The following is a 26255-nucleotide window of genomic DNA, read 5'->3' as shown; positions in this document are numbered from 1 at the left end:
TCCTCATTAGCTGGGAGACTGCCACACAACGTTCACCAGGTACTCATTTTCAAGAAACTTTATGCATTTTGTTTTCCCCACAGCACGGTTTAATAAGGCAAAGTACTTTGGAGCCTGTTCTCAGACAGTTTGTATTAGGCAACACAGGGAGGCTATTTTATTCTTACTTGAGGCAACTTCTCCCATCTGTACTTGAGTGCTTTTACAGTTTCCTGAAAAGCAGGTCAGTGATACAGTAGATAATAATTTTCTTGACGAAGGGGATCATGTGAAATTCTAAATTAATCACTTTTTATACTGTTGTATACTGTTGACCACTATGTGGCTTTTTACACTGCAGCATTTCATCATTACTTATTTTAACTATTGTAAAGTGCAATTGTTTTATTTGCCAATATATGTTGTGAATTATGACTTTTTTTTAAAGTACTACCAAAGGAAAGTGAAACTGAACGGAACTGACCTGTCACTTCTCACTTTCTTTAGTGCAAACATGAAACATTCATAGCAATGTATTATCAAGAGACATTACACAGATGTGTGTCGACACGTCGCACAGCTTGATGAACCAGTTTTTGTAAATAATGTGCACACTGACATAGGGCCTCATTCTAAGTTTGCTGGTCCAGACACAACGGTGCCGGTAAGACTACCGGCACCGTTGTTTCCAGTATGGCAAACTACAGGTTTGCCTGCCGGAGCCGCTGTGCCTGACAGGTCTCACCAGCAGCCACGGTAGGAAGACCGTCACGGAAGCACCGGCACCGTTAGCAACAGTGCTGGTGCTTCTGTGGTCCTCACTCCCATGGAGTCCAATAGGACTCTATGGGAATGGGGAGTAACGAAATTGCCGGCGCCTGACTTTCCGGTCGCCGGACTCAGAATAGCCCGGTGGCACCGGGAAATCATGCACTGGTGATTTATTACGGGTCCAGCGGCAACCCGCCAGTAGCACTGCACGCTTAACGCTGGACCCGTAATGAGGCCAGTAGTCTTTGACTCATCAATGCTACAGTCTGTAGATTAAATCACATGCTCCCTGAAATGAATCGATTGTTCTATGCTCTATGCACTTCTTCTGCAAGTTATTTATTTATTTTTCCAATGTAAGACATAGCAACCTTACTGTTCTGTAAAGCACTAAAACCTCACTCCGGTTGAACTTACACCTCATCATGAGCAAAATCAGCCACTGCCCCTTTTGGCAATTTTGTGAAAATGTGCACGAAATGATTTGCAAAATAAAAAATGTAATGTAATCATCACATTTCAAGGAAATAAAGTCAGCATCAATTAGTTACACAGTTTTTAATATCTGTAAAATTGCAAGGAAAGCTCTTTACTTGAACTTTTGCCCTACTTTGCATCTTCCAAATTATACAAGGACATTTTGTTGGAGACTTTCTCAGCAAACTAAGTGAAACACTTTACTTCGTTTTTCCAATCACACTTCTAGTAAAAAAATAATCAGAAAATTCAAATTTTTCTGATGATTTTCTGAGCAAACGGAGTGAAAACTCTTTCATTGAGATTTTCATGTATTTTGCTGGTAAAAAAACCCTTGAAAGTAGCGTGATTTTTTTTTCCCAATCTATTTGGCTATTTTATGAAGTGAAAAATTAGGAATTTCTGCCAGTTTCTGAATAACAATTGAACATTCACGAACACCTACAATATTTACAATTGATCTCATATTTCGCTGCGATATGCATATTGTATGCACAATAAGACCCATGACTATTTGAGAACCTTAGAAATGCCTATCAATGCTGTTAATTTACATTATGAATAACACCATTGTAGGTCTCTGGCATAGAGGACTTTGCTCGACACATCTCTAAATTCACCTGTAAACATTTCATTAGTGCTTGTAAAAGTATTTAGGCACTATTTTGAATTTAAATGTAAATTACGTGGAGGGAACCGCCTACATTTGCACTGTTCTGCAGTTCAAACTCCTCCATGCAGAATTAGAAATGTCTGCTATGAGGTGCCAAAATAGTGTTAACCAGTTGATATCACCTATAAATGCTTGTTCTCCAATTTGTTGGACAAAAAGTGCAAATTCCTCCCAAAATGTATGCTTGCGGGAGGTATTTACAATGGATTCCTATGGAATCTGTCTGCCTTTAATAGGTGCTACAATCCAAAGCATTTACGCCGCCATGAACGTGGCATGGAGGTGTAAATACATTACATTTTTGCAGGCAAAGAGGGAATGCATGGCAGAAACTTTACTCCGGTTCTGGTGTCCCTGCTCTGACTGCAAAAATGGCTAAAGTCCCCTAAAGCATTTAAACAGGGACTAAATCTGATTAAAAAATGGACCCCATAGTGACGTACTACTGCACATTCCTGATGGCCCAGGCCTCCTTGTCTCTATTTGGGGTAACATCAGAATACTGTCAATAAATACTAAACAACTTACCTCCAGTATACGAGGATTCCAACAAGAACCAAAAGACAGAGGAAAGTCAGGGCTGACACGACCACTAGCGGTACAACCGTCTTCCTCTCGGAATCCAAGCCTTCGGCTAGACCGACACGCGACTCATGGCTACTATTGCTTGCCTCTGTATTCAGAGAAAACGAAAAGCACAGCATTTAACATTTTACCAGGCAAGATTTAGAGTGAAACATTTAACAATGATCTGCTTCAATGCAACTTACCTCTCTATCAGAAAATATGTATATTCATTTGCAAACCAGTTTCAAGAAAATTAGCAGATAGGAGGTTAAGAGAGACATCAAAGAACATGTAAAATCCCAGCAGTAAAAAAAAACAGACAGTGTAACGTGTGGTCTTTCTTCAGTTGTGCTTATTTCTATGCTAGTGCTGCCCTCTCTCCATCATTCGCTTTCGATAATCTAACTGGGGAAGTGGCCTCTCTTTATGCATACCCCCAGAAAACGGTATGCAAAAATGATGGTTCATTGATGTGGCCTCGAGTGGCCATATTCCCCAGTGATCTAACACAGTGACTGCCAAAATCTATCGGGTGTCATGCAAGCACATGCCTGTCAGGGGCAACTTTAGCAAGCAACAGGGTTATTCATTTCAATATAGTGATTGATTTATTGAAATTTAGCAGAAATCAATCAAATTTGTTCAGAATAAATATCATTAAACTTGCAAAAGAGATAACAGCCATTAAATGTGATTTTGTTTGTATGTGATATAGTTTTGTCTACTTTTAACACTGCATCTATAGTTACTGAACAACAGCACACGCATAATACAAGGCATTCGGAGGTTTGTGCAAACATTTGACTTTTGCTTCAGAAATCTGATCCAATTATTTTTTTATAAAAAAAGAAGCCTGCAATGAACAGCTAGAATAATGCTCCAATTGGTTCTTGGTCATAACTGAAACAACACTCCAACTCAAATTTCGACTCCAAAAATAGTTAAAGCAATAATGTCGACATGCTCTTAACATCTACTTACCTAAATATTGGCAAATTACAATTTGTAACCATCTACAAAATTCCCCCCAAATATCTATAGGTACCAGACTCGACCTGGCCTGTTGGGCAATAGGGCAATGCTCGAAGGGCTGGATCAACATTCTAATGTGGGCCAGTTTTGTTGGTCGAAGTGGGTCTGTTTTTTTGGGCAATGTTGTGTCAGTTTGATGGATTCCTGCAGTCGGTTAACCAAGTTTACTGCCTAACTATGCTTTAAAATGCACTAATGGCAAAATATTTGACCAAAACTCTCCCCTTAGGTAATACTCAAACAACCTGTCCGAAAAAAATTGCCAATTTAAATTTGTAATTGTGGGCCACTTTTACATTGGTGCCCTGGACGATTTCATGTTCCAGTCTGACCCTGATAGGAGCTTGTGGAGACAGTTGCTTTAATTGCTGCCCATTGTTAAGTTCCTGAATCTTGGATGGGTTGCATGGGTGAGATGACTGTTAATACGATTGCACAGCGCGCATTGGGTATGTTTGAAATGTCTGTTTGTTTTATCTTGGAGTCACACAAATGCCAAGGAACTGAGTTAATTTCATTTGTGTGACTAATTCATACTATTTTATTCATTTGGTATCCTAGGACTAGGTTAATGCAAATGTGTGGTTAAGTACTGGATGTTGGGATTGGTTCCTTTGTGTTATATTGATAATATAGCATGCGTGTGTGTCAGCATCTTTGCTACAGCCATTATGCCTTTTGAGATTTGCCTTCCAGTTATTCATGGGTAGAAGTTGTGAATGCTGGTCTCAAGGATACTGTTTGGCAACCTATGATTTCTTGCAAACATTGAATGAAGATACTAGAATCACACTGTTAAAAGTCAAAGAAACCAAGGATGTCAATGGTGCTGGATCTATTTTAAATGGTGGGGCTTCTGTGTGGCTTCATGGTGTAGTGCCACCCGTTAATAATATGATGCGATTACATTGGCAAGATGCCACATGTTGGCATGAGAAGCCAAGCATTGCAAAAGTTGCCTGTTCTTTTGCAAACTAGAATGAGGTATCTAAGAGCATGGCAACAGCAGCCTGATTGGGCATTTGATAATCATTGACTTTTACTTCTTGTGTCATCTTTTGATCAAGATTGAATACCCGGTGGGTAAAATGTATGCCAACATTCTGCCCTGCACGGCTTTTATAACAGGTTCCGAGCAGAGTGCCTGAGGCTTTTGGTGACCCACCTAAACATGTATTAGAGGGTTCCCGAGTACTGCAGCTCTGCTGTTATTAAACTATTGCACAAGAGAGGTCCAAAAGGAAATCCTGTGAATTACTGTCAGATTTCTTTGTAAAATGGTGCAGGCAAAAACTTTAAACACAGGCCTTGTGGACTCAGATACAGAGCTGGTGGCACAGACACCAAAAACCTCCATCGAGATCGCTGTTACCCTGCAACTACTGATCCACTTGGATCAATTCTCGCGGACACTAATGCAAGCATGTGCTTTTGCACCAATTATGTAAGGACCAGACCTATTCCTGGGGCCCAGAAACAGATGGGCCTCAGCCCCATACAATCTGTTTCAGTCCCGAATTATTTGGAACCTTATCTCATCAAGTTGATTCAAATCAAGTAAAATCTGGATAGCTTACGAGTTAATCGCCCACCTCAGAATCCCTAGTAGGGGTGCCCCAGCCTTCTTTCCATACCAGGTCAATACATTGAATGGCATTAAATAGGGCAATATTTACACCTATCTTTATAGAGCTTAGAAGCAGGAGGAATCCTACATAAAGCACTGTACACAAATGTAACATGAGTATGTAGCAAGTGTAAATGCGTTTTCTGTACCATTGCTGCTATGTGTAGCTACACACATTTATTGGAAACAATTAGGCTCTTGATATATAAGCCCAACTCAGGCTTATGTAAAGTTATTGTAAAAGGAAATTAACTATTATTAACAAATAGAGAATCAAGGATATGTTGAACATAAAAACTCTTCAGGAAAGAAATTCGCCACAAATAGTGAAAATGTGTAAATTGTAGCAGAGTTTGATAACTGTGGAATTAATGATGCACATTGTGGCAAATCGTCTACATGCATACTACAAGTTGCTTAATATGATTCAACAGCCAGTTCAAGGGTTTGCGATGCAATTTAAGCTTACCAATAGAAGGCCATCCCATTAACACTGTGGTGAAGAGCATGGGCCCATACTGAGACATCCTGGAAATAACATTTTCTACCGTCTATTACCAGTGGTCGAAGTGTACGAAATGAAGTAGTGGAACTATGTTGCCTGCTGGCCTGCCCCTGCTCTCCACAAAGCCCATTGCTGCACCCCCTCCCACGCACAATCCAAACACCAAAACAGACACACCTGCCATTTAAGGGAATGTTCAGTGCAGTGCACTGAAGTGCAAGCTTCAACTTCTTCCTACACTTTTATTTTAAAACAAAATCATTCCAGAACGGTTTATTTTTAAGATAAGAGTATAGGAACAGTCAAACTTAAAAAAAAAAGTATAGGAGCACCGCTCTCGTCCCCTCCCGTCCAGTTCGACCTCTGCCTATTACAAGTTGGCACGGGTTACCCAATGGCTGATTTGCAAGGTGAACTAGAGTATGGCTTTTTTCTAGGAACTATTAAAGATATAGATGAAAGTGATGATCTTTTGTCTATTTCATTACTGAGACATGTATGATTTTTTTAATGAAACTTGCGTGTCCAGTCATAGGATTTCCCAATGGAGCTGTTCTTATTTAGTTTGATCTATTAGGTGGTGCTTTAGCATCATCTTTAAGCCAAAACGATTGCATGAGAGTTCCAGTGGGGAGTATTGGATATAAGGAGAGACACAATCATGGAAGGTGTTGTTTGGTTATTTGCCCACCCATTGACTGCCTGTGACCATGCTAATCCATATGGCCATTCCCACCTAGTTCATGCCGCTCCCCTCAAAACCCACCTCATGGGAACTGTTTCAGCTCACTTTAATCATGCCTTACCATCACACGTTGCACTCATATTGCCCACCAGTTTTATTTTCAAAGCCGTCTTCTGACAGGTAATTACTTAATTGGTGCTGTAAACACACTATCAATGTAATAAAAATGTCTTAACCAGGTCTACATTCAGCCACTCCATTTATAAGCACTATGTGTGTCCTTCACTGAAGTCTTGTTAAAAACAAGCGTTGGCAAAGCCAACGGTTTTGACTGGTGTAGAAGTATTAGGCATTTGCCAGGCAATGCTATTAGATGCCCAGGTTATTGCACCATTTTGCACCTGTTACCATTAATAGCCAGTTAATACCACTATGACAGCGCCTAGCAAGTTCCTTTCCCTTGCCTACACAAAAGCAAAAACTATCGGCAATGCCAATGCGTGTTTACTACAATTGGAAGCAAAAAGGAAAGTAGTTGAATACCGATTTGTTTGAATTATACCTTCACAAAGCCATACCTGGGCCAGTATGGGCATTATATCTGCTGTTCAGATTGGAGGTATTTCTCTGGGCCTGTTATGTGCAGTGGTCGTGAGTGTGTGTCGGGTTGGAGAACTCTGGGCATCAATACGAGTTTTAGGATAATTCAGTGGGAAATCCTCAGAATTACTGCCAAACTCACTTACCGTTACGGTCACTTGGTCCTGTGGGTTTACCACGGCATTACAAGTGGTGGTATGGCGTATTAATCCCAATTTCTGGAGTACTCCCTGGAGATTTTTCCAGAATTACGAGTGGTAATTCCACTGCAGTAATTCTGCTGATTTTTTGCCTTACTGTGGCGGATTACATTTTCCTCCAGCATCATCCTACACTTTAAGGTCAAATCTGTAATTCGGTGGTGCAGTAAAAACAGCTGTAGTTGTTTTAGCACCAATACAAGTGGCGGTAATGGGATTACCACCACCTTTTTCCCATACCACCAAACTTGTATTGAGGCCCTTGATCTTTTAGTTGCATGTTAAAGGGCTGCTACTTGTGTAAGGTGTTTGGAGTAGGATGTGTGGAGTGATAGTTGTATACTGTATCACAAATGCAACCTTTTTAACATACTGTTAATGAGTAGTGAGTCATTTCCATCTTGCCGATTGCTATGACCAGTTTAACTTCTAACCTTAAGCTAAGGATAAAAAGCTAAACAACTAGTATAAAAATAATGGAATTCTTGTCCTACCAATAAGGAGGAGCAGAGGAATGTATACAAACCTAACGATGAATAACAATTAATTAGTGCAAGCTTGTTAAGATGATGCACTGCGACTGCACGTATTTTCTGCAATTACCATTTTAATTCTGAAAGAAGGAAGCATTTTGAAAAAGAACCTTTCAGAAAGAAACTGAACGTTGAATGAATGCCTGCAGCCTTACAGAGAAGAGTCTGTATTACAGATATGTTTGCACTGGTGCAGTGCGATTTTCCAGTAACATTTTCACCAGGCCAACAAATAAAAGCTCTATTTATTTAGCTTACCTCTCCACTGGGATAATTTTGACCTAGTGCAAATGACCAACATGTGAACACACTGGTACAATATGTTTGCAGTATGAGCCTAAGGGCCAGCAAAGCTAGAAATACAGAGAGGAGCAAACCCACAGACTGCAACTATTATTTGACTTGGAGGGATCAGAAATGTGTAAAACAGTTCCTTTATTGCCCAGTGAAGAAAAAAGAAATACTTGAGAATTTGATATAAACGAAGATTCCATGAACTCTGAATTGAAATTGAAGATTCTCACGGAAAATCGGATCAAGCAATCCACTGAGGTTCACATCTTTGCATTAATCTATTTGTAACATATAAACATCTATTCAAACACTATGAGCATTTCCCAACATGTTGCTGTCAATGATTACAAATACTATACAAACTACTTTGATCATAACAATCTATAATGTACTTACTCTTTATCCACACAACACTACAACTCACTAGTTAGCAAAACAGCATATCCTAGTGGCATCTTCCTAACTATCCTACACTCGTTATCCAATCTTGGAGCCGATTCCATGAAAATTTGCTCTGGACCAAATCTGGAGATGCCCGTGAGCATCTCTGATTTGCATCTACTGCCTATTGGTTTCCCAAAGCCTGCCACTAGCGCACATCTTCAAATGCCTGGAGCATCCCAGAGACACCCTTGAGTACATCTTTGTGAGTAACATTAGGACATGAGTCTCTCAAAGATACCCCAAGCTTCCAAAGATGTTCTCCAGCTTCAGGCTTTGTGATTCAGGCATGAGGCATCAGATTCAAATTTGTGATGCCCCTTGTGCTGATTTGTTCTGGTCCAAATCTTTGTGGATGAGGCCCTGGATGTCTATTTGATTGGTAACCGAGGCAGTCTATAGCTTTAGTCTCGTGGTGCAAGGCTACACTTTGCTGCCAATTGAATCACATCAAAATGGACTGACTCAACAAAATACATTCTACTCTAAACTATCTCCAGTAACTCTGATGTTGTGCACCCCCTTTCTTCTGCTTTTTAATGAGTGCAAGCCATCCAACTCTAATCACAGCAGACCCATTTACCACACTACCCACACTACCTTCAAATAAAGTCCTGTCACTGTGTACAGCCAAAATGCAAAAAACAAGGCAGGTCCTGGGAGTCCCTCTGCCGGACATTTGTCCCGGTTACGAGAGCCTTACCCAGATTCTTGAGCTCACTTTCTTTCAGAGAGGAGAAATATCCAAAACATTGTTTACAGCCCACCATTGCATTAGGTGGAAGTTACTGAAACCGGATTGAAGTCAATGAACTTGGGTAAAGTGTCAAGTGATTCAAGTTGCTCATGTAAAGCTGCACCATTATTGAGCATGTTATATTTTTTAAATGGCGCATTTTTCCTTTGAAATACACAGTGGCATAAGAGTATACGTCAACACTTGACATGAAAACATGTGGTAGCTTTGTAAACAATCTGGGAATTCTTGGCAACCTCCATCAAAAAATTTAAAAACTTGTCTTCTAGTTCTGTCAACTAATTAGCGTTTTTTTTATAAATTACAATTCTAAAGAGCCTGCCTACTTTTGATTTGAATGCCATGTTCTACTGTTTTACCATTGACGTATGATTTAGGCCCAACACCAAGTTATAGTTGACATGTTTGCTTACTGGTTGAATCGGCCAGTGTTTGGATCTATCTGCTAGCCAAATGGGTGAGTTGTAAATTTGACAGGTCTGCTTCGGGTTCATCCGGGATGGAAATACATAATATGATTAAAACCAATTCGAATTTAGGAACAAGTCGAAATATTTAATTTCTGAGATCCTAAACCAATCCAAAACTGCTGATTCAATGAGGTTGTGTCCGTTTACCTACCAGGGAGCAGCCCAAAAAATCTTTATTTTTGGATAACTATTTTGTGAAAGGCAGTGGTGTCCAGATAGATCCAATATACAATCGCTTTCCCGAAGAGCCATATTCAAATTTGCAGTCCATAGGGGCATGAGGTTCTAACTTTTCATACTTTTTTTTAATGAACAAACTATATTACAAATTGGTTATGCACTGCCTTACTGTCTTTTTGTAATAAAATATCTCATCTTTCCATCATGTACTTTGAATGCAAAAAAAAATAATCCACAGTACATACACTTGCATCACTCATTAAAACTCCTTAAACTGATCCACAACTAACCTGCCTCCGATACGTTGAATGCTGCTGAGTGATCACCAGTAACGGATGGAGAGGAGGACTTTTCAGATCCCGCCGTAAATTCTGGAGTACCTGCACCAACTGCACCCTCAGATTCTCTGTCTCTCTCATTAAGGTCAGAAAAGCTGAAATCTGTGGAAGTCTCATTATCGTTAAGGCTATCTGAGGTTCCTTGGCCAGAACCGCTCTCTTCATCGGTTGTGAAAGCAGCCCATTTTGATTCAGAAGTATTCTGTGTGGGAATAACAACAGCCTGCATATGACTGTCCATTACTGTTGGACCGCTGAGGCTCTTGGGTGGCATACTTGAAGGCATTGCAGGGTTTGTGGTCTTATTACTTTTGCCAATGCCATGGCTTAGCTCACTGCTGGATATGGATCCTGGCAGTGTCTTGGTTTCTTCACGTACTTCTGAAAGTGCATTTAGCGTTAGGTTAGTCTCATCCTTTACGACGCTTGCTCGCGTGTGTGGATCATCTACTAACTTTCTTTCATACGTTTCTGTGCGTGATGTGGAATTGGTATCATCATGAACAGACAAACCTTCATTAACTACAGACTGCCACACTCGAGCATCCACACTGGGAGGAGGTGTAACATCAGAGGACTCTTTGGAGAAAACAGATAGCATGGTTAAGGTACTAGGGCCCTCAATGCTTGAGGAAACAACTGCAACAGAAACATGGATTTTTGGTGAATCAACATAATCATGAACAGATACACTTATAGCAGAAACCTGAAAGGCAGAAACAGAAGGTGTGTTAAAAGAAAGATCCTTTGCACTTGGGAAAGAGGAAACATCTTGGCTTACAACTGTGGCAAGGCTGGGCAATGTTGGCCAAGATAACGCTGAAGTTCCATAAATAGGGGGTTTAACATCAACATTAGTGGCAGGCCCTCTTTCATCACTGAGCAAAAAGGGGGTAACCAGGTCTAAATGTTCACTACTAAACAAATCAGGTGGGATATACTCTTCATTTACAGAGAGAGGAGTGAAAGCATAAACTGACTGAGTGGGAATAATAGGTCTTTCAGGCAATATGTCACTTATGGAATGGTCAGATGTAAAGTATAGCATTTCTCGTTTCGCCGTTCCATTGGGAGCTGTAAGATTAACCCCATGATCAACATTCAAGCTCCCATTAAGTGCCCTTGAGGTGCCATTACTCATCAAATCAGTGGGCAAAGATGAAATGTTTGTATGCAGCATGCCAACACCTGAGTTTGCAAAGGACATTTGCCGAGGGTGCTCAAGACTTGAAGAAGCTGGGGCCTTAGAGGCAAGCGGTGCAGTTGCAGAAGGTAAAACAATTTTAGCAGAAGAAAAAGCAACATTTGAAATTGAAGTTTGCACAGGTTTAAGCGCATTGTCAGTAGAGGTTGCAGACACAGCATGCATATGTGGTATTGATGGCAGATAGTCAGAAGGTGCAGTGATATCTGGAGTAGAAATCCTAGCTGTAGGGTTAGCAAGCTGAAGTTGAAGGGCTCCTTGTGTGCTGAAGACAGGAACTGGGTTGTCAAATAAATATGTTTCTTGCTTAACTATTTCATTGTTAGAGGCAGACGAAGACATTTCAACCATAACTTTGTTTTCTCCATGATAAGAAACCTCACTCAAGGAGGGATTGTATTTGAGTTCATCCTCGTCTCCACTTATAGGAATTAGTTTATCAAGATCATTAACCACTGGTTCTACATGGGTGATTTCGTCTGGGGACAAACCAGAACCTGTTTTCAAATCAGATACATCAGTGAAAAAGAACCCACTGCCTGAGTAGTCATCAGTCATATCCCCAGCACTTGGCACCGTGTGTGTAGGCTGAAACAAAGCATAGTCTTCGAGCACAACAGATGTTTTAAGCATCACTTCAGTGTGAGATTTGGTAAATAACATGCCTTCGTGCAAAGAACCAACAGAATCATGCGTGCGAACAGAAGAGCCACCAGAAGCAGTAAAGGTTGGAAGCAATGACACATCGCTAGTATAAATAAGTTCGGACCTGGGAGAAAGCGCATGCATTTTTACATCAGTTCTGGATCGCTCAACTTGAGAAAATGTGCTCATTTGATTATTAGAAGTGACTTCCTGAGCAGATCTCAATGTTCCCAAGGCATCAGGAGAAGGATGGTGTGAAACCATATCACCTAGCTGAGCATGCCCAGACTGATTCAACGTATCATTGTCAGCCAATACCAATGATTCATGCAAAGGGGTAGTGTCACTCATAACACTTGGAGTCATTTGCGAAACCATTTCAGAAACTGTAAACAGGCGAAACAATTTACAACTGAAGGAGGCAGAGGAAAATGGAGGCAAACGCAAGCCATCAGAGGAGGACAAGGTGGATTCAACTGGCACATCAACACTGGGAAGTACAGATGTGGCATGCAATACCAAATCAAGAGCTGGGGTGGCAAGGACAGCTTGAAGGGTTTGAGTGTCAGACAATAAAGGAGTGAGGAGAGGTAGCACTTCACTAGTGTAGGAAGGTTGAATAGGTATCTCACCATTGGAGACTAGTTGGCTGGTCTGAGAGAGAACCTCACTGGCGGCAGCACCGTGCTCTCCAAAGCTGGCATGGATCGAGGGAGATGCCAACTCAGCAGGGGAAACTGTGGATGTTAAATACTGTGACAAATCTGCATCAACCCCTGATGTATCTTGTGACAGCATAGAACCGCCCGTATAAATTGTGGCAGTAACCGATCCCTCAATATTAGTAACAGTGTGGTAATTTTCATTCAGCTGCACGCCATCTGATGAAGCAGTGAACCTAGCAGTTTCATTCTTAATACCATCAAATACATTGCCAGCATCCATCCTGGACTCCTCCTCTCTAGGTGAGGCTAGCTCCTTAGCAATTTCTCTAGAGTAACCTTGGGTGGCATCACTCATTCTTGTGTTTGGATTTTGTGAAGAAAGAGGCTCCTCCAGGTGGGAGAATTTATCCTGAGCAAACTGCGTAGGAGTGGCGGTGGGAGTAACATCTAATGGGACGTCATTGGTTTGATCAGGCCAATTACCTGCTGGTAAAGATTCTCTTGGCACAGTGGTGGTAATTTCCTGACCTTCAGTTGCCAGTACAGCATGCGCCTCATCTTTAGAAATATCCTCAGCTGGGAAAGAGGCATTCTCAAGTCGTTCATGGCCTCCAGCTCGTACATCCTGGCTTGTGGGAGTTGCTTCAGTGTCGAGTGATTTGATCATCTGCTCATCGGAATCAAGATGATCAGCATTCTCATGATCTTCATTTTCAACTTTATCCACAGATGTAGGGTGCGCGCCTCCTTCCAAAACCTCATCCTCGGCATGCACGGTTACTCCATTTGCATATGCCGTGGTCAGATCTCTACTAGATGCTGTCCCCACTTTTTCCCGTAATGGCCGAGAAGTTGTAAGCATTGGCTCTTGTTTCCGTATTTGGTTTTCAGCAATGTCGATGGAGCCAGTTGCGTCATTGTCTTCATGCTCTTCCTCAAGGATTTCATCCTAAAAGCCACAAAAACATAGTCACAAAAACAGTGATGATAACAGAGATACAACAATTGCAACTGCTTAAAATTAAAGACACCAAAGACACCACCACCATTATTGTTTAGACTCACAGATGTTAATCCATGTCTCTGGTCTTTTTTATTACGTTTTTCTTCACGGTCGAGAAAAGAGCAGCAATAAACCTATGGGATGATAATATGACTACAACGCTATTAGTTCCATTGCTTGAAAATTCTTTGCTCATTATGACAAGGAATTTGTATTTAGCCAAGTGAATCTCAGAATGCTATGAATGCCCCCTCTGTGACCCGAAGCACTAGAGATGCAGGAAAAGCAAAGAGTAGCTGCTGGCAGGATACACCTCAACAAATATGTTTAATAATCAGCTTGGATCTTATCTAAAGAAAGATAAAAGGTGAGTACAACATTTTGATGATTGAACAGCTAAATCCTACACTGCAAGTCTATAATGGCTTAATAACCCTGGAGTGAATGGTTCGAGGTTGACATCATTAGAACAGCCACTACTCAAATGTCAACAGAGACCCATTTCTGTTTAATTAAATGCGCATTTTATTCATTAAGGATGGCCCAAGTCTAGAAGTTTTGACATCCTATGTGGTGCCATTTTCTACATTTCTTGCTAGGCATGCTTACTATTGAAAAGAACAATCTGCAGTCTTCTGTGATGGTGATTCACCTGACAAAATGTGTAAGACAGGTTTGCGGGTAGGGAGAAATTAAAATATGCAGCTTAGTGAATCCTGAATTATTTACAAAGTTTAGTTAATGAAATAGCTGTACTGTTAATATGAATTTCCTGTCAAGTGTCTTATGGGTGGGGAAATCTTCTAGAATGCAGATTACAGGTTTCCCCAACCCATCATGTCTATGGCTACAGTCAGGTGCTGGAGCCGTACCACCTTTTACCACTCATATCCTCAGATGTACTTTCATTTGTTAACAACGGTATTGCTATGTAGGTGGATCAAGAGGGGAGGGGACACTTTAAAATCCTCGGAAATGCAACCCCCAAGGGATTAGTTAAAGGGGCTAGGATTGGGGGCTCAGGCACTCAGCGTGAACCTACTTTAAATACACAGTATCGGCTCCAACTATTGGCGCTGTCAAGGGGAATATTAGTGGCTTTAGGAGGACTCATGAGCAGGGTCAGAGGGGCACCGCTTCTGGATTTCCTTATGCATAAGAACATTAGCTTGCAGTCTATGGAGGCTGTCAGTTCCCTGGGGGACATAGCCCAGTATCACCATTCACTGCTCCCACCACCCTCGACTATCTGTGTGCAGGTGGACATGGAGTGCGAATGTGTGTGGCCTGGTGTAGTAAAGCCTTGGACTAGACTTCTAAACCAAAGTCTAAGACTTCCTAATGCCTATGGGGGAATTTCAAGCTGGGCCCATTGCACCACCTTCATATGTAGAGCAAACCATAAGGCAAATCTTGAATTTGTTTAGGGGCCTGCACCAGAGAATGATTTTACTCATCTTCATCTGCCCTCATTTAGACCAGGATAACACTGATTCTCTAGGAACCCCAGTCATTCTACTCAACTACCTTTAAAGGGTTCAAGAGTTGTCTGCCGTCCTTCTCCTTAAATATCAATACAAGGAGCACTTACTCTCTGCTTCAGTCACTGCAATGGTTTAATGGTGAGAAGCCCTTTGTATTGAAATCACTATGCGTTCCCCACCATGCACTGCATTGCCACAGTCCCCCTTTCATCTAAAATGCCCCTTGATACTACCTACACTCAGAATAGGGTCCAACTACAAATTTAGGAAGTTCCAAACCGGTGTGCAAACATCTACCACTATGGGGCTGTGCTTGAGCTCTTCTTTCCATCCTATACCCAGGTAACCATCCGAGTTACAGGAAATCTGTCAAGATATATCTTCCCTTGATCATTTGAACACAAGCTTTTCTCCTTAAACTATCCAAATGTCATTATTTGACATTGGCAAGCGGTCCCCTTAGGTATAACCAGGGTAAAGAATACGTTTTCTTCCTACTGGTGTTTTTTTTCACTCAAAGCGCAATACTTAATATAAGGGAGGGGAACAGCAGCTGCACCATAACAAACACTTTTTGCCTGAGCAATGCTGGGTGGAAAAGCGCCCACAGAAAGTAATAGTTGAAAGTTCAAAACAATCAGAGAGCCTTAGGCAGGCCTTTCCGGATATTGTGGCAGGAAATGTAAAATGTTGCCTTGCACAGTGCTTCTTTCCTGCAATGTGCCAATCTCACACTCTCCAGTAACAAAAAAAATCCTGCAAAAATGCTGCAATAAACGACATTTTGTGCCGTGAAATGTGCATTTATGTCACAACATTTTACATTTCCCGCCTCAATATCCTGGAGGGTCCGCTTAGTCATGGGGAGAAAAACAAAGAAGCAGGGAATCCCAGGTACTTATAGTGTGTTCATGTGCTTCCTGGAAGGACATTAACCCATGCACTGAAATACTTATTCTAGTCAAAATATCCTATTCCGTCTGGCATCACATACACAAAAAACCATGTTTTACCATAGACAAAATGAAATGTTCCATTCGAGTAACATACATCACAATGCATGGTGAAACAAGGATATCAGGGGTTTTATTTACACGTTCGACTATTAGCTTTTGCCTATGAGGTTCTAAATAGACACTTTGGTTGGTTTTAGTATAAGTGAGATGCAAATACAGAGACCCTTTGACAGAGGGAAGCAAACAATAAAAAAGAGCAAAACGAGAGGAAAGGGAGGGATAACTGACCCATCTAGTGACGTGCAGGCGTGAACGAATATGAGGAAAGCGGGAGGGGCAGCGCAGGGGAGGGGTACGTTTCATGCTCTGTTCTCAGGTCCCACACACCACTTTCCCCTGCCGGCCTTGTGAGTGACGGATTTGGAGCCCCTTAAGGGAAACATGTCACAGGATATTGTATTTATCACCAAGCATGGCTTCATCTCATGCTCTCTCTCTCTCCCTCTCTCCCTCTCTCTCTCTCTCTCCCTCTCTCTCTCTCTCTCTTTCTATCTCTTTCTCACTCTTTTCTATCACGCACACACACGCACACACACACACACAATCCAAGCCCTCTGTCTCTCTTTTTCTCTCTCTCTGTCTGTTGTGCTTCCATGCTCTCTCTTGGCCAAGAAATATGAAGTAGAATGAATGCAACAATTTGTAGGAATATATTGCTAGTGCTTCCCTCCTCTTCCATTGAGAACATCCAGTTAAATAACCTGCTCCAATGTATGAACCCCTGCACACCAATACACACTCAATCCCGACCATGTTCTTACACGGCATGCTGACTCCAGAGCCATGCCATCATTCACGCTGCCAACATCACACAGACCCTGGATTAAGCAGTGGACTAACTCATGCGCCTTCACGCTATACCGTACATATTTGAGAGTAGGAAGTGCTGTACAGTACCTCGATAATGTCTTCGTCTGCTTCTTCCAAATCAGAAAAAAGGTCAATGTCTATGAAAAGAAATGTTGTTAAGATATCAAATGTTTCCACGTAAAGTTTATTTAGTTTAGACATAAAAGAAAACAAAATTGGCATTTTTAGAAAACATTTTCTAGAGGGCTGTTTAACAAACTAGGATTCCCCCAGGTACGTGAACGTTAATTGTATTTTCTAACATGTCCCCCTATCTGTAGTATCCTTCTTTGAATGTAATGTCTTGTAATCACAGTATAGTTGAAGTAATCTCCTGGAGCGGGGTAAAATCACTGTTATATTCGTGAGGGATGGCTGTTGTCCACATTGGTAGGTGGTACTCTGTGTTGGAGATTCAGAAGGGCCTTCAGCTTTTTCATCTCTAATCACCCTGAACAGTCACCATTCCTTACTACCTGTCCTGGTCATCACCTGTCTCGAGTCAGTGGAACAGAGGCAAGAGCAGTTCCAGACTAACCGTGTCATGGGGAAGACGTGACAGCTGTGTCCCAGGGTACGGAACAGAGATCGCCCAAGTATGGACATTTGATTTCAGGTAAATCATAACCTAATTTCCATAAATTATCTAACTTAGAAAGCAATGCTCATTTTCATTATGTCTGTCCACTAAAGGGCGATATGAGGTCACATTACCTCAGTGACATCAATACTCACATATGCCTTAAGTCTTTAAGTGTTGGGATATCGTTAGGGTTTGGTATTGTTGCTGATCGACTGGGATATTATTGATTCTAGCGGAGTATTTATTTATTTATTGTATTTATTAAAAATGTTCTAACGCGCCTCAAACCCGGAGGTCTCAGATCGCATATTAGCCGCAGTGGGATTCCAATGGGATATTATGATCCATTTGGGAGGCTGTATTAGCCATCGTTTTCTGGCGGATATCCTGTACGCTAAATGAGGGGTCACATTTTTCAAAGTGTTTTTACATTTAAAAAACGGGCAGAATAATTAAACAGGGTTCTTAATCAAACACTTTCATAAGCAAACAGAAGGAAACAACAGAAAAGACAGACAGACAATCTTACCTGGTGGTCTAGATCAGAAGAATATGGGAACATGATGATGGCATTTCCTGGCTTCTCACTGGTTCAGTCATGTGTTTATTATACAACTGGAGTTATTAGGATATGCTGAGCACTTGTATATGACTTCAGAACAAGGTTCAGGCTTAATGCTAGTGTATCATGATTAGATCGCTTTTCAACTGAAATATGCCAGAGGGCTCTGAGGGACTGGTGCAGCATTATTGAAACAATCTTAAAAGGAACACTTCTAGTTATTAGAGTACTGCACTTCACAATCATGTGCGCCGCTCTGCGTTAAATCTCTGTGTTGAGGTTGACTTTCTTCTATTGTATACTTGTGAACTTACGTCATAGAAGGTGCTTAAAAGAAAATGGCCACAGTTACACAGGTGAAAGCATCAGCCCCTTCTATTATTATTATTATTATTATTATTATTATTATTATTATCATGATTATTGTTATTGCGGTATTTATTGAGCGTGGGCCTAGCTTTGAGAAGCAAAGGAGCGCTTTACAGAGGTATACAAATATACAGATACACAACAGAGCGCTTTACAGAGGTACACAACAGTACAGATGCATAACGGAGCGCTTTTCAGGGTATGTCAAAATAACGAGGCTGAAAACGCAGAATTTGTAGTCACATTTTAAGGGAATACATTAAGGTAGGGGAAATGTAGGGGGATGTGGGGGGCTCCCCCCGTATTTAAAAATAAAGTGCAAAAAAACAAAAAGGCATTTTGGAAATTCGATTTTAAAAAATCATTTTTTTCAGCCTCGTTATTTTTTATTCAGTATTTCAACATAGAACCCTTTTCAGAGGTAACAACAGAACATATATACAGTGGGGAGTAGTATACAGAGGGGCACAGAGGAGAAGTAGAGCTGTTATAAGTGGCAGGGACAAGTGAAGCGGATGGCGTCTAGCGAGCCAGGTCGTACGGGGGAGCGACATGATGGCCTCGGTGTTGAGAAGGAGAGAATCCTTGAAACTGTGGGTTTGAGTTATTTTCTGAATTGTTGGAGCGTGGGGGCGAGTCTGATGCTGACTGGGAGGAGGTTGCATAGTCTTGGGGCATGGGCAGAGAAGGCTTGTTTTCTGGTCCTTTCTTTTTTGCAGCAGCGGATTTCAAGTCTGCATGTGTCCTGGCTGCTGGTAATTCAGTGTCAGCCGGAGATGCTGAGTTTCTTCGTGAGGTAGTTGGGTGACTTGACAGCAATGGCCTTATAGATGATGCAGCAAGACTTGAAGTTGATTTGTGGATGCAGTGGGACCAGTGAAGGTCTATGAGGGCCGGGGTGATGTGGCCGTATCTGCGAGGACCTTTGATGAGGTGTGCAGCTGCATGTAGGACACTTCTCAGGAGGAAAAGGGAGGATGATGGGAGGCCTTCGAGGAGGGTATTGCCCCCATCCATGTGAGATAGGACCAGTGCTTGAACAGTGGATCTAAAGTTTGGAGGGAGGAAGGGCTTGACTTTCCGCAGGAGGGAGAGCTGATACCAAGCTACCTGAATTTTCTTAGCTATGTGTGTCTTGAAGGAGAAGTGTTTCTCAATGTGGAACCCAAGGGACTTGGTGCAGGAGGTGAGCTCCGGTGTGAAGCCCTCAGGGTTCATGGTTGATAGCCGGGTCTGTATTTCTGGGTGTTCGGTGTTGTTGGTAAGGGGTAGGAATTCGGTCTTGGAGGGGGTTAGCTTGAAATATGCAATGGACATCCTAGACTGCATCAGCGAGAGGAAGGTTTTCAGTCTGTTGATGTCCTTGATGGAGTTCATCTTGAAGTATAGCTGTGCGTCGTCAGCGTATTGGTGGATGTCTATGTTGTGTGTGGCTTGGAGGGCTCCCAGCGGCTTCATGCATAGATTGAAGATCACTGCAGAGAGGATGGAACCCTGCAGGAATTATATAGCCTTCACAGTGGGGTCAAGTGGGATGCCAATGAACCCGCTTTTGTGACTGTATGAATTACACAAAGATATATGTGTGTACATAGAGGCACAATAGAACAAAGACGAATTTGCTCTATTTAATATGAGGACATTCGCACTACCATTCCCACTTAAATGATGATACGTGCCCAAATGTACACTGCACAGGAATTATCCTTATGTTTGATCGAGATGTATTCAGAAGGTCACTTAATACGCTTCCTACTTAGAAGGTCACAGGCAGCTAGCAGGTCCACACTGCATTCACGCACATACACACACATGCACACACACATACACATTCACATGCACATGCACACACGTGCAATATATTGCTTGACAAGTCATATACACAGTAAAACGTTGCCTTCATTATAAAAATAGCCTTCTTTCATAACACAAGGCAGTTAAATCAAAAATACATCTGCACAGTTACGAATGACAGGGTTTGCATTGGAACCTGTTTTGCATGAGCACAATAAGAGAACATGTATCATTTGGAGGTATGAATGCATTCTGATTGGTTTGGGTCATCCTTCAGGTATAGGTTAGCACAAGCAAAATGTTCACGCCCAAAGGACCAACTTGTTTTTTAAGGGTATATGTGATCACTAGGGGGGTTCATTGCACATCTGTAGTCAAGGCACTACTTTCATTGACTTGCAATTTGGAGAGGGGGGCTGACTCTTGAATCCACATTGCGGCTGTGTGGCGGCTGCATATGAGATAGGGAGTGATTCACAAAAGGGTGTTGTACCTAAATGGATTTGCACCAGATGTGTGTGTGTGCTCTTTGTGAATGTGTAAAATGCACCTGATACACAAAGATAACTAGCATGAGACTATGACAACGTGCAACACAGTGAGTGGAGAAGGGGCTCAACAGGCACACGCGACACATCCCAAAACTGGGAGGGAAACACCAAGGACGTGTGAATGGTATCACTAACACGAGGCATGCTCAGTACACACATGCATAGCTGCAATGTAACTAAAGTGAAGAAGATTCATGTCAATAGTGTCAAAAACGTACAAAAGTCAAATGAAATAGTGCAACTATTTTCATAGAATGAAACAGGCATTGCTGCTTGTGAAAGCCATTTCCAGGTGCTGGACACTAGCTTCATTCGTTCGTATGTTGCCTTGTACTTTGCGAACCCCTAGAAGAAGACAAGGAAAGCCCCCAGGCAGCCTCTCACACCAGTATTCCTGAACACTTTCGAATGCACATCACCTTTTCACTCATGATAAAGTGATTTACTTTAAGGCTAGTGTCGTCAACTCGCCAAATAGCAAACTCTAGTTGGGTTTACGGCATGATCAGCAAACATGCAAATCAATACACGCTTCTAAATTCATAATTTCTTCTCTGACTTAGTCAAAGTGGATATCCTGAAAACTTTACTAGATTTTACTAATTATGAATTGAATGTAGCAATACGCATTTCAATTCCTCTGGAATTGATGGGGATCTCTGCTTTGTCTGCACCTGAAAACGCTAAAGGAGGCATTATAGAAACTGTGCACTGGTGCAAGCGAAATTAGCAATAAACAACGTGTGTCCTGGTCCTAGTCACTTCCCCAGGCGCAAGAATGCATTGAAAGCACGAGTTTTTTGACAGGGGCAATTTTTGCCCTAGTGCTAATTGCAATAGCACTGGTGTCAACATTCTGAAATACCCACAATGCATTCCACTGAAACTCATAATGCAATGGCAGGGCCACTATGATTGATGGATCCCAGGTTTCACCACCGTTCACTGCATGCGTGCAGTCCTTCCTTGATCCATCTCCCCCGAGGTACAAAGCCTACTGCCACAAACTCACAATCAGTCTGACACTTCCAAATGGCCACTCTGGGATTACTGGAGTCAGCCTCCAAGTCCACTTTGCTTTCGCCTTCTTCTGGCAGATGAGATGGGACCGCCTCTCTCTGGCACTGAAATCCTTTCCCACTTTCACTCTGGCTGGATTCCCTTGGCCCTACGCCACGCCCACCTGCAAGGCTAAAAACATTGGGGTCATCTTCGACTCCACTCTCTCCTTCTTTTCTCACATTTCAGACATCTCTAAAAAGTCTATCATCTACATCTCCTCGGAGGTACTCTACCTTTTCTCACTTATCCCCAGCGGCTCACTGTCTCCAGAGCCCTGGTTCTCTCTAGTCTGGACTACTGCAACAGCCTCTTCCTCAACCTCCCTGCTTCGGCTCTGCGCCTCCTGCAACTCATTCAGAACAGAACCGCGAGACTTAACCTTGGCCTCAAGCCCAGGAACTGCATCTCTCTGGCACTGAAATCCCTTCACTTGTTCCCTGTGGCTGCAAGGGTCAAGTTCAAGACCCTCTGCATTGTCCACAAGGCTTTCTGGAGCCTGGGACCTACCTAGCTGCAAAGTTGCTTACCTAAATACTGTCCAACACAAGCCCTCTGCTCATCTACAGACAACCTTCTGCGAGTGAGCCGGTTCTCCAAGCAGAGATTTGGAGGGAGATCCTTATCCTCAGCAGGTGCCTCCCTCTGGAATAGCCACCCTGCCGCTCTCCATCTTGAGCCTGAATTCCAGAAACTCCTCAAGACCTTCCCCTTCTCCTCTTCCTTCTCTCTCCCTCTACCCTGCTAACCCAGCTCTCTACTCTTTCCCTCTCTCCCTCCACTTCCTTACAGCTTGCTGACTGGCAGCCTGGTGTATTCAAAGTCTCACAGGTCCCGGGCAACCCCGTCAGTCCTCTCTGACACTTGCCTCAGGGCCCTGTACCCCACCCACCTTCACTGCACTTGAGAAATAACCAAAGAGAGTGGCCCTCTCTGTACTTAACCCAGGCTCCACCGACTGGGTGCACTTGGACCTCCCCTTCCCTGTGACCATCTGTGCACTTGCACGATCCGAATGTAACTTGCCTGAAAATTGTCTGTCTGTTCTCCCTTGTCTTCACCCCTTAATTGCACTTGATAAAGCTGCAGAATCACTGTCACGCCTATTTGCTGTGTCTCAACTATTAATTGTATTATATGCACTTACCCAGGCTGTGCTGACTATTATTGTCTCAGAATGTCAAGGGCTCTCAGCGACTATTGTTTTTCCCCTGTTCCCACCCTCCTTGAGCGCTTTGAAACACTTGCCTGTGTATAGGGCTTTATAAATAAACATGACCATACCATAGCTATGCCACATTAGTCTTAATGTAGCACATAGTGGTTGATCTTTATGCGAGCGCCGTGGCTCTATTAGCTCTATTCTGGAATACCTGGAGTGTCAGGAAAATGACCATATGATTGTAATTGTGATTGTAATTGTTTATTTATAGAGTGCTTATACACAAGTGAAGTGCTTCAAAGTGCTTCACGGCGGGAGGGGAACAAGGGAATAGAGTTGTCATTCTTAGGCCTTAAAGATATCGAATGATTTAACAACAATAGCTAGCATACTAGGCCATAGGCATATCTACTAATGAAGTGCTTGACAAAAAAGGAGAAAGGGAGGTGTGGGGGTCAGGGAGAGGAGCATACTGATACATAAACTACAGTACTGGCCAGGCAACATTTCAGACTGCTTGGTAGTTGGTCATCGAATGCGCCTATGCATGTGTATTTCAAGCAACGACCAAGCTGGGGAGGGGAGACAGAGAGAGAGCCGGACAGGTAGACTTGCATGCCTAGAACATTCAAGTTCAAGAGTGTGCATGCGTGCAGAACAGGAAGTGCGAGCGAGGGGAACAAGTGAGCCCAGTGCAGCTGGGCCTGGGTTAAGTGCAAAATGGTTGCCCCTCTCATGGAGCATAGTGCAGTAGTGCCAGGCAGAGTGCAGAGGCCCGGAGGCAAGTGCAGGACTGGCGGGGGAGACTGGGACCTGTGCGGCTCTGGAGAAGCACCAGGCAACCAGTCATCTAACTAAGCAGGTTGAGGAAGAGAAGGAAGGAGGGAGAGAAGTGAAGAGAAGGAAGTTAGCAGGGGAGAGGAACAGAAGGAGGAACAGAAGAGGTAGGTTTTGAGGAGTTTCTGGAACTTAAGGAGGTCCTCTCAAGATGGAGTGAGGTAGGTAGGCTGTTCCAGAGGGAGGGACCTGCAGAGGACAAGGATCTACCCCCAAATCTCTGTTTGGAGAAATGGCTCACCCGCAGAGAGTTGGATGAAGCTGAGTGGAGGGCTCTGGAAGGGGAGCATTTGGGAAAAGAGCGTTGTAGATAGTAAGGGCCCTGGCCCCAGAAAGCCTTGTGGAATATGCAGAGTGACTTGAACTTGATCCTTGCAACCACGGGAAACCAGTGGAGTGATTTCAGCACTGGAGAGATGCGGTCCTTGGGCTTGAGGCCAAGGATAAGTCTTGCGGTTCTGTTCTGTTCTGGATAAGTTGAAGAGATGGGAGAGTAGAAGTAGGAAGGTTGAGAAAGAGACTGTTGTAGTAGTCCATTCTGGAGAGAACCATGGCTCTGGAGACATTGTGCCTCTTGGGAAGGTGAGAAAAAGTAGAGTACCTCTGAGGAGGTGCAGTAGGTAGTGAGACTTTTCGAACGTGTCCGAGATGTGATAAGAGAAGAAGAGAGTAGAGTCGAAGATTACCCCCAGATATCAGAAGAGACGGAGAGGACCAGACTAAGTGCTACATTCCCATAAAACATGTGCAAAATTGGGGCTTGAGCGGCAGGAAGTTGAAAGGAAACTACTGCACATCAGCCTTGACGCTATAAAGCTCGATATCTATATCATGATGAATTCAGTTGTTTTTTGAGGAGCTTGCGAACAAACAAGGCCTCTGAGTTTGCTAAATGCCAACGTCCTCTGGATATCTTGTTGCGTTCAAGTGACCTAAATATTTATGTAGAACAATAAAATCAAGGAGCACTATACATGTGGAGACTACCTATTGGAAAAATTCCCTTGTTGGCTGCCCAATGAAACAATGAAAGGGAACAAGATAGCTGCTGGACGGGCATCATGGAATAACGTGGCTGAGTAATGATTCGAGGTCTGCAAAAAATGCACGTGTGTTATGAACTTATGTTAGCAAAATGTTACTTTTTTCTTAACCAGTTGTGCAATGTTCTACCCCCAAATTGCTACCCTCACAGAAACTCTTGGCTAAACTGAACTAATGTTATCAGTGTATTCTTGATTTTGGTGCGTCACAGTTGTCTTTTTCCTTTCGAATCTGCATCACAATCCCTGCATGTATGGAAAGCTGGGAAAGCTGCAAGCCTGGACTGTGTCCCTAAGGAGTTTTAAAAGTTGGATGTTGCTCTCCTGTTATATTGAGTGACTAATGCAGTTGTATTGATGGGCTATGATACTCGCACTTGGGCTCGTATGCTCGCACTTTGAATGAAGCCAACATGTTCCCACTTCAGCCGGAGAAGTGTGGACTTCACACCTAGCTCCCTTCTGCATGGACAAAGTTTTGGGGAAAAAGCTTTTCTTAGAAATACAATCAATTAAAATATATTTTTGCATTCCTCCATTAACATATACATTGCATTCAAATTTTCTGTGAACAATTGATCACTACCCTCAAAACATATAACAACATATCATAAATGTAATAATCTGATTTATTCCACATAGTACTTTATTAAACCTGTGCAAAAGATTCAATTTAAAACAAAATTCCTTAGTTAGGACCCACTGGCCAAACTTAATCCTCTCTCTCCTGTGTCCACTCGAAATACCACTGTAAACTTAATTACAATTTCAAAGTTCACTCTAGCTGGTACCTCCAAAGCACAAGGACACTCTTCTTCTCGCATATTTCAATACCGCCAAACTATGTTAGTGCAGATGCAAAGAATGTGCTCATAGGATAAATCTCTTCTGGATTCAGAGATATGGGTTTAACAAGAATTTGCCTCCCACCTACAGTGACACCTACTTGTCACAAAGACAAGGTTAGCAACACGATGCTTTGATTCTCTTCAGGAAGGAGAAGGTGCCCCACATTTACCCTCCTCTGTGGCCTACTACCACACTGTAGAAGCTCCTATTATTCACAACCAAGGTTTTGTGCAGGTCCTTAAATAAGAACAATTCAATCTAGCTTAGATCAAACTCTTTCGATCTCATGTGACTGGAAACTGTTTTCCTCAAAAGGGACAGTTAGTTAGATGTATCTGATAGGTGCAGCCTCAGCCCAGACCACTGACTTCTTGGAAGCTCTTAACATGTTTTAAACTCCTTACCTATGACAACCAAGATTAGATGTCAACAGCTCCTCAATGCCAATATC

The 26255-nt window shown here is 42.5% G+C and overlaps 1 protein-coding gene across 8 annotated transcripts in view; it reads right to left on the bottom strand.

Annotated features, from left to right (window-relative positions):
- The window catches only part of PTPRZ1 (protein tyrosine phosphatase receptor type Z1), a 949709-nt gene that overhangs the window by 369305 nt on the left and 554149 nt on the right, over positions 1-26255 (bottom strand). For 2 of the 8 annotated variants that reach the window (XM_069629084.1, XM_069629085.1), the window contains exons 11-14: positions 17044-17093; positions 13709-13780; positions 10082-13592; positions 2429-2573 (exon numbers count right to left, since the gene is read on the bottom strand). In XM_069629084.1, coding sequence (XP_069485185.1) covers positions 2429-2573; positions 10082-13592; positions 13709-13780; positions 17044-17093 — 3778 coding nt within the window. The remainder of the gene's footprint in view (positions 1-2428; positions 2574-10081; positions 13593-13708; positions 13781-17043; positions 17094-26255) is intronic. The other 6 variants (XM_069629087.1, XM_069629088.1, XM_069629089.1 and 3 more) reach the window with 6 other exon arrangements.

Source organism: Ambystoma mexicanum, chromosome 12 (genome assembly GCF_040938575.1).
Source record: "Ambystoma mexicanum isolate Mex_15411 chromosome 12, UKY_AmexF1_1, whole genome shotgun sequence".
Lineage (NCBI taxonomy): Eukaryota > Metazoa > Chordata > Amphibia > Caudata > Ambystomatidae > Ambystoma > Ambystoma mexicanum.
Note: the sequence above shows the minus strand (reverse complement) of the source record. Positions and strands in the feature narration are given on the sequence as shown.